The sequence below is a fragment of the Galeopterus variegatus genome, unplaced genomic scaffold (assembly GCF_000696425.1).
Source record: "Galeopterus variegatus unplaced genomic scaffold, G_variegatus-3.0.2 Scaffold1551, whole genome shotgun sequence".
NCBI lineage: Eukaryota > Metazoa > Chordata > Mammalia > Dermoptera > Cynocephalidae > Galeopterus > Galeopterus variegatus.
The window spans coordinates 246308-256349 of record NW_007727662.1 but is presented as its reverse complement, the minus strand read 5'-3'; the positions used below and the strand labels follow the sequence as shown (position 1 = coordinate 256349).

General features: G+C 36.7%; 1 protein-coding gene across 1 annotated transcript in view; it reads right to left on the bottom strand.

Moving 5' to 3' along the window:
- Positions 1–10042, bottom strand: part of ALG9 (ALG9, alpha-1,2-mannosyltransferase) — a 99855-nt gene that overhangs the window by 71622 nt on the left and 18191 nt on the right. The window contains 4 exon segments of the mRNA XM_008577614.1: positions 4134–4239; positions 4419–4506; positions 7248–7383; positions 9317–9405. Coding sequence (XP_008575836.1) covers positions 4134–4239; positions 4419–4506; positions 7248–7383; positions 9317–9405 — 419 coding nt within the window.

The window sequence follows — 10042 nt, the reverse complement described above, 5'->3', positions numbered from 1 at the left end:
GTGCCTCAATCCCTTTCATTCAAATGGGCTAAAGGGAGCTTTGAAAGAGACTAAAAGAAGGAATAATGTTTACCGTTCTACAGATTGAATGAAGGGAAACCATTTTACAGGCCTATAATTTTATAGAACTGTAGGAACTAAATTACAGTAAGCCATCCTTATAAATGTCAAATTTATACCACCAAGAGGGAAAAGCCACCAAGGTTCAATAGAAATGATTAACAAAAGAGAGGAAGGCTCTAGAACAGTTCTGGCTGGCAGTCAACTCTAAGCAGGTCTATTAAGACCCCAGTGAAGCTTTTTCCTCTGTTACTTCAAGAATGAAAAACTGCGGGCCTTCTCACAGAGGGCATTCAGCTTTACCTTCCAAAACTTCCCATCCAGTGATGTGACAGACGTTGATAAAGCACATAAAGACAATGGGGTCCTGCCCTATGCTGCAAAGTGGCATCCTTGAGTAGACTCACTATTCTTTTTCAGGGAAGAGCATTTCAAATGTCCTCCCATGCCTTCTCCAGGCCCGCTACTACTCTCCAGTCTCCAGACAAAAATATTTGCTGACAACAACATCTGTGGTCTTGGTGTTATCAGCACCGCACTCTCCCGAGTGAGCCACAGGCCGGCCCCAATAGACTGGATCTTATCTTCTACTTCCCCCAACTCCTATTCTCTGTTTTTGCAAGCTTATTCTCCCGTAGAATCTCAATGGCTTTGGAATCAGACAACCCTGGGCTCTTATCCCATTTCTGCCACTTACTCAACTACGTGGCAGGTTCCTCATCATCTCAACCTCAGTTTCCTCATCTGGAAATAAGGATTAATAATGCCTATCTCATGGAGTTTTTATAATGGGAAAAAGAGAGTATATGTAAAATTTCTGGCATTTAATAGGCATTCAATAAACAAAAACTATTGTAATTAATATTTATGAAAAAGTACTCCTCTTCCTTCCTCTGGCTTCAAAAGAAAAGGAGTCAGCTAAGGTCTGGAATGTGTCATTAAATATGCTACCTAGCCAAGAAAGTATAGCAAGGTACCTTTGAAAACCCGAAACAATAGAGAGAGTAAATATTTATATGATTACAATCACAATGGAGAGATTAAAATGATCTTGTTTGTGCCTAAATAGTTTCTATCTAAAATTCAGTCAATGCTGTAAAAATATTAAATCTGTAAAAAGAACTCAATATTCAATCTTTTTGCCTCAGCAGTTCCTATACTTGATATTCCATTTGTCTGAAATGCATTCCCCTAGCTACTGCTAGGAAAACTCCTACTCTTCCTTCCAGGCTTGACTCAAGAACCACACTTTTCCTGACACCACCAGAAAGACTTGCTTCTATGATTACCTATCTTCCCACTGTAGCAAATAATTAACATAATTATCTATTTGTGTGTCTGTAGCCTTATTAGACAGCAAGTCTTATAAGGACACATGGTAATCAAAAGCAATTTAATTATTGTTTCTCTAACTAAAGTCCATTTATCCATCCATTCAAGAAATATTTATAGGATTACTATGTTCTTACATATGAGAAACAGCACTAAGAAATGTATGTAAAAACCATCAACACAATGCTTTTTTAATTTTCAGATAAGAAACTGTGTGCCTACCGTAGCTAATGAGGCACTTCAGGCAGGATATTGTTGAAAAATAGGCAAAATAATGCCAGATAGGGCCAAACATGTAAGTAAAGTGATAGAGCTGGAGTTTCTAAGACAAAAGATGCTGTCTCACTGTTTGACAATTTTACAGTATCAAAGCATCTGTAAAAGATAGGTCTTTGATATTTACTGAATAGATTCACCAATCATAACAAAATCAGCTGACAGACACAAAGTACTTTTTGGTTTAAAAAGTATTTTACATCTATTATTCTTATTTGGTATCAAGAAAATCCCAAGCCAGCAGCACAACGGGTCTAACCAAAGCAGTTCTAGCACCCAATAGTAATCAAGGCACTAATGTAACCTGGTAGATACTCCAGAATTTATTCATTCACTGTTGACAAATCTTTATTACAAACCTGGAATATATAAAGAATTCCTACTGTAAAGATGAAAGAGACCTCTCTTTAAAAGCCTGCTAAAGCAAAAAGGAGTTAATACTCTTTAAAAGAATGAAAAGCAGACCAAAGATACTTGTCAAATTCAAAGATGAGATAAAACACAAAAGTTCTATCATCAAGGAGCAATTCCCAGTATGACAATTCCTCTGTCTTAACAAAGCCTTTGCTACCACTCGGAAAGTGATCAATTCCTATACATTCAAAATAGCAAAATCCGAACTGAAGCTATTCCAGGTTCATCAAAGTAGGCAGAAAGAAGCCCCAGGGACCCTTTCCCAGCAAAACACTGGCTGAAATAAACAGCAAATGTCAATGTCCAAGGAAAGACTGGCCACTGCTCTACTGGATCTAAAGACCTAGCACAAGGGTCCCTGATCCATCCACTGTTAAACTGAAAACATAAACTTAGGTCAGAATTTATACTTCCTTTCCTACTTTCCCTACCAGTCTGATTATTTCTAGATTTATAAAGCTACATCAATCTAGATGGCTACAAAAAATGTCACTTTTATATACTCTCATAAAAGGTTTTATAAATGAGCAGTCAGAACACCAATATATAATAACCCATTTATAAAGGTAAAGCCAATTTTTCAAAATTAACACAAATTAACTCAACTAATTCACCCATACAGAATGGATATTATGTTTCCAATAGGCTCCATGTAAATTGATTTCTACTGTGCAATCTGGGTCTAAAACCCTTTATTGTCTTATAGAATTAAAAAAATTTTACAAGTAAACTTTTAGTAACAAGGGGGAATTAAAAACATGGAAACTCTCCATAGCTAAAGAGAGACATCTAGAGGCAAAAGCTTAAAGCTAGGGCCTTTTCTCACATCCTTGGAAATCTTGGAGCCATAAAGAAGCCTTTTAAAGTTCTTTCACTTACAATTATTCTCTAACCATGTGGTTTGTGAATTCAATTCGCCCAATAAAACACTTCTTATTTTAATCTATTATTTGCCATCTACACTGACAATATTCCTAAAATCCCAGGAGGCTAAAGTAAATCTCATTCATATTCTTACTTTAAATCTCCTCATCCAATCTGTTTGTTCTACTGGCAAAATGGCACAGGCAAATGATGGACATAGCTAGTAACAAAACTTAAATCTATAAGGGCTACAGATAGAGATAATATTAACCTGTGTCACAGCAGAGCCCCAAGACAATTACATATATAGAATGCTATAAAACCCTCAAAAGATTAAGGCAGAAGAAACTATACTTACTTTAATGAAAAAACTCTCTCATAAAATGTTTACTGACTTGGCTGATCGCATCAGAAAGATCTCTAGCTCATCTCTCTGTAACTGTAACTAAATCAAATACCCTCAGGTGCCATATAAAAGTGGCTCAAAGGCTGGTTTAATGAAAGTCATCAGGGGAGGTGTAGAGATGGAGGTAAACTGGAGAAGGCATCCCCAGATTAAAAGCACTCAATTTTTTTTCTCTTAATCTTAAAATGGCCAAACTACCCACACTCTCATGCTGACCTCATCCCCATTTGCTACGGTTTGTCTACAGATTTTCCAGACTTTCTCCCCTAATGCCTGATACTGAGTGATGCAAATTTTTAAAAAGAAAAAGTAACATTAAACGTCTATAAGTATAGAAAATGTCTGGATGAATATATCCCCAGGTGTTAACAGCTATGTGGAGATGATGAGATTATGGTTTCATTTTCTTCTTTTTGTTATCATATTGATTTTCTAATAAAAAGAGGAAAAAAGTAACTTTTAATAAAAAAAAAAGAGTAGAATCAAAAACCATGGCATACCCAACAGAGTCCTCAAAACTCTGAAGGTGGGAATAACAGAGAACTTATATCTGAAAATCACGTTAAGCAGGAGAAATATTTGAGTGGCTACATGTCATCACTATGCTATATTAAAATGTCATTCTATTTTTATATAGAAAAAGACAATCACCAGCAAAGAAATATATTTGATGAAATGGGGCAACTAAATTAAAATTTTGAAGCTCAGGCAAATTAAGCTATCTCCTAACTCTTCCCCAAAGCTATCACCTAACTCTTTCCCAAATTTCATAAAGCCTTACCATAAAGATCAGGTCCATGATGAGTAAAGACATTATACAAAACAATGTTGAGTGGTGCAATCACCAACTTCCCATAATAATAGCTGTCAATGACCACCACAGGCACCTAAAACAGAGCAGAAAATCCCCAATAATTGTAAAGTTTTGCTCTGGAAACATTCCCAAAATCTAACAGAAAAAACCTGAGAATGAAATACAGCATAAACTCCTAATGTTCCCTTTTTCACATCTAAAAGTTGCTTTCATTACAACTCTAGAACAAAACAAGAAAAAAAGAAAACTCACCAGAAAGAGCATTAGGGCCACCAGGAACCACTGACAGAAACTCTTCCACCTGTGTTTCATGACCAGCAAATCAAAGGCAATGGGTAAACTAACAGAGAAACAGAGAGTGGGGAGTTAAAATACTTACAGAAACAGATCAGATTCACATGTACCTCAAGCTAAACAGAATAAAATGTCTCTGTCAATTATAGTGAGGTGTATATATATAGCTGGTATGTCTTCTCAAAAATACAGCTATTTGTCGCTTAACACTGGGGATGCATTCTGAGAAATGTGTCATGAGGTAACTTTGTCATTGTGCAAAAATCAGAGTGTATTTAAACCTAGATGGTATAGGCTACTACACACTTAGGCTATATGGTATAGCCTATTGCCATATGTGTCATAACACCTGTACTTCTCCTTTGATAAGTCATCATACTTTTAATTATTTGTTCAATGTCTGACTTTCCTACTAAAACGTAAGCTCCAAAAGGCGCAGAACCATGACTATCTAATTTATATAATATCATCAGTGCCTAGCACAATGTATTCAATAAATAACAGTAGATTGCTAACTGATTGATTGCAATGCTGAAATCACTTATCACAACTAAAGGCAGACCAATCAAAATGCGCCACTCAGAGGTATTTGGGGAACTCAGCAAAGTTCAACATACATGGAATAGAGAATGAAAGGAATGAAGAAACTGACAAAAAGAGGCTGGAATTGTAAAAACCGGGAAGATAATGCAAAGCTTTGTGAGTCACCTTTGGGTTTGGACACCATAGAGCAGGGACTGGCAAACTTTGTTATTTAAAGGACCTGACAATATATATTTTAGGCTTTGCAGGCCATATATGGTCTCTGTTCCATGCTCTTCTGTGTGTGTGTGTTGTTTTTAAACAACCCTTTAAAAATGTAAAAACTATTCTTAGTTCTTGGATGTATAAAAACAGGCAAGCTAGATTTGGGCCATGGACCACAGTTTGCCAACATAAAATTTATGACATAAAGCAATGGGGAAGCTATTATAGAGTTTACAACAGTGGAGAAATAAAACCACATATGCATTTTAGGAAGATAACTCCAGTTTGAGAGTAGATAGTAGATTCACATGGGTCAATATTAGAGACAAAGAGATCATTCAAAAGGCTGTGCAGTAATCCAGGAATGGGGAGATCGGGGGCGGGGGGGGGGGGGAAATAGATTCAAAAGATATTCAGGACATACAATGTGCAAAAGAGTCACAGATAATTTTCAGGGTTCTGGCTCAGTATTGAGAAGATGATGGTACCATTTCCTGGGATAAAAACATAGGCAAAGGAACAGATATGGATGGAAGATTGAGTTCAGGAGATATCTAATGAGCAGCTAGGAATATACAAGTGAAGGTCAAGAGAAATGATTGTACTAGACAAAAAGATATGGGAATCATCAAGGTGGCTGAGAGAGAGCAGAGAGTATAGAAGAGGGCCAAAGATAAAATCTTCAGGAATAAAATAATTTGAGGATGATATGCAGAATAGAAGAAAGGAATGGAGCTAGCAAAACCAGCCTTTAAAGGGCCATTAAGAAAGTTTAAAATGAACTATTCTCTGACTTAATAACTCCCCTTCTAAAAATTTCCCCACAGATAAATTTCAACAAGTACATAAAGACAGCTTTACAAAAATGTTCACTGAAGCATTGAGTACAATAGCAAAAAAATGAAAACCAAATGTCTAACCAATAAGGTAATGGTTAAATAAATAATGGATAAGGGCCAGCCCATGGCTCACTTGGGAGAGTGCAGTGCTGATAACACCAAGGCCATGGGTTCGAATCCTATATACGGATGGCCAGTTTGCTCACTCACTGAGCGTGGTGCTGACAACACCAAGCCGAGGGTTAAGATCCCCTTACTGGTCATCTTAAAAAAAAAAAAAGATAAATAAATAAATAATGGATAGCCAAAACAGAATGCTATGCAACTGATATAAAGAACAATATAAATCAGTGTATAAGAAAAGATATACATATGTACAGGATAATTCTCTTTGTTTTAAGAATATAGATATGTAACTATATGTGTGGACACTTACACACATGAAGATAATTTCTGGAAAGATATATACAAAACTACTAGCGGTGACTATCTTTGAGGACTGGGCTAGGGAGAAAAGAACTAAGAATTCTTTTTACCCCATACAATCTGTTACTTATTTTTTTACAGTGAAGATATAATACTTTTATAATAACCTTAATATCAAACTAAAATATTTTTCTAAATTACTAGTGGGACATGCAAGAAGCTAAGGCAGTACAAACTACAGCAGAATTGGTAGGAACAAAGAGTGTAAAAGGAACTTGAGAAAAAAAAGATGTTGGGACAAGAAAGGAAGAAGACTGAAGGAAACTCAGATTTCAAGCCTGGGTGACTGGAAAAAAGCATGGCACAGGGTGGTATAGAGTGGAAAGCATCAGCTGTGAAGTCAGAAAAGCCTGGATTCAAAAGCAAGCTTAATCTTAAAGGCAAATTGTTCAGACTCTTGGAGTCTACTTTCTCATATACAAAGCACTAATAACTGTATTTCTCTTGCAGGGTTGTTGTTAGGTTTAGGGATAAAGGTTATAAATGATTTAGCAGGCCTAACATAGCAGATGCTTAATAGTCACTATTCTTAGTAGAATTAACCATAATAATAAGTACTAAGACAAATATTCTTCCACTTCCCAGACTCTCTGTAGGCCCAACTGATTCCTATAACTTTAGGTGATACCCAGACAATATGGAGCTAATCCAACATTAAGATTTACTATATGCCTACCTAGTGCTATATGAGGGAGAGAAAATGTTAGTTTCTTACCCAAGAGCTGCACTGAATGGCCAGCCTAAGATAGCCCCAGCAGCTACTCCCAGCACAGCAATGGAAGTCTTGTCCATATACCACCCAGTCATGGCTATCAACGTTGTGTACATACAGAAGCTACTAGGAAGGAATGCTGCCATGAAAAAAAGGGAGGGAACAAGAGTTTGAGATTTATTAGTTACCAATTACTAAAAATTTACCTACATTGCAAAATGTCAAAAACCAAGAACATATTTTGGGCAATAATATATTAGAAATGGGCAGGAAAGTGATACACCTTAAAAAAATGAAGTTCAGTCATTTCTTATTTTCTCAATCTTGTTTTTTTAGGTACCAATACATGGTCCCAATTACACAATACTAACCATGCCATTCCTCTTCTGGCCTGTAACCCAAATCCAAAACTTATAGAATTCCAGGTTCCCAGGAACACCCTCAAGTTATATCTCCAGGCAGGAAATATGCTTCAAAAAACTTATGCAGGTTCCCAGGAACACCCTCAAGTTATATCTCCAGGCAGGAAATATGCTTCAAAAAACTTACAGCCATTGCTGATAATTTATTTCTGAAGAAGCTTATCTTCTGACGGTCTTCTGGGATGTCCTGGTCCTAACCTGTACCCCACAGGAATTCTAGGAAGACTTCTCAAGGGTCAGATGTTGGATGGCAGTACCACTTTGCATCCTGCATCCACTGACATAGATAGTCTGGCCTTTAGATAGCCTCCTAACTATTTCCATCGCCCATAACCTTGTTGTACATATAGCAGGGAACTGAGCACATTCAGGGTCTCTGCAACAGTAACGATTGATCAAAGTGCTTCTAATAACTGCACAAAATTGCAAATCTGCCTTTCCATCTCCAGAAGGCCTGCTTTACCTAACATATGGGGAAGAAAAATCAGTATCAACTCCAACAAGAACCACAATAAACAGGCAGTGAGGTTTAAGAAACTCAGAAAAGGGTTCAGAGGCTCTGTATCAAAGGATGCCTTCAATTTATTTGTGCCTCAACTGAGATAACAAAACTAAAGATACTCCCAGGAATCACCCATACATAAAAATCAATTTTTGGAGTACTAAAGTGACTGAAAAAACATATGAGGTACAACCTTCACAGATAAATACTAAATAATATTGATGCCATCCAAAGCTGTCAATTCCACCTGCCAAAGTAGAGGGCAAAGGAGCAGGGGAATGTGAGGTCTCTGCCAGCTGAGAAGGTAAAAAGAATACAGTCACATTTAGGATAATGGCTGTCAAAGCTATTCCAGGGTAAAGCCCTGAGGTCTCTACAGAACATCAATTTTGATGTATTTGATGAAGGAAAAGTAAACATATAACTTGGTGCTGGATACTATTTTTTGTGCATATGTAGTATGTATAATAGATTCCGGTACACACAAGCAGAAACTAAAATTGAGACAATTATATCTAGTAACTTAATTTTTCTGGAGAATTGACAACAGACTACCTTTTGGCAGCAGGCCACCTTGGCTCAGCACATAGAACACAAATGTCCGATGGCAGCACAGTTTGAAAGCGACCACTCTAGATTAATGTTTTTATTCTAAATTTTTAAAAGCTTGTTGTAGAGAAAAGCTCAACAGAAGACGCACACCTCTATAGAATACATCTCAAATAATGAGCAGAAAACAGAACCCTCAAGAACAGGGTTTTTAAGCACAAAGAGCTTCCTTAAACAAAATAACAAAAAATTATTTTCCTTCTTCTAATGGCCAAAAAAGGAAGTAAGTGGTTAATACAAGAAGGTAACAGAAAGCAACCTGGTGAGACTATCAGCTCTACCACCCATGAATTTTGACTTTTAGTAAGTCGTTTCACCTTTCTAAGTTTCAGTGTCTTTATTCGCAAAAATGAGAAAATACTTATCTTACTAATACCACAGTATTTGTATAAAGGTCAATCAAGATCATGTGGAAAACAGTACTCTGAAAATTGTTGACATGTTATACAAATACCACCTAAATTTGGACAAGAGCTTTTTTCAATGCGACTGTGAACTATCGGTGAACATGCTATCCCCTCACCTGCCCTTTTACTTACCTGATGATGAACAAAACATGCCAGTGCTGAGAACCAAGAAGGCCAGCATCATTCGACTCACATGCAGCCCAAACTTCTTGCACACAGCCCTAGGAGAAAGACAAAGACTGTCAGCATAGCAAATACTAGGGACAGATATTTCAAATCAAAGGAGAAAAACATGCCTGCATCTTAGATAACACTGAAGATCTAAAGTCAAATACAAAACTATTTTGACACGTCTGTTAGCAATTTTGTGTGCATAAAAATCCCAAGCATTCTTACTTCCAGCACAGGACAGAAGTTCCCTGAGAGGAAATGTATACTTTATGTGCTAAGATTACATCTACTCTCAATAAGAAAACAGCACTGTTTAGTGAAAAATAATAGGCCTCAGATTCAGATGGACACAGGTTCAAATTCTGACTCTGCCACTTACCAGCAGTGGGACCCTGGTCTAGTCATATAATCTCTCTCTCAGATTCCTCATCTATAAAATGAGGATAATAAATAATACCTATTTGGTAAGGTTTCAGTGAGGACAATGCATGGAAAAGTTCTTAGGAGAGTGCATGGCAAATAGTTGCTCAACAAATGGTAGTCGTCAGAAGAAAAGACTAGGAGGTACACCAAAAGTTAACAAGGGATTATCTAAGTCAGTCTTTCTCAAACTTAAGTAATTATACACTTCCTTCCACTTCTTTCTTGTAGGTTTTTTTTTTTTTTTTTTTTTTTTTTTTTTTTTTT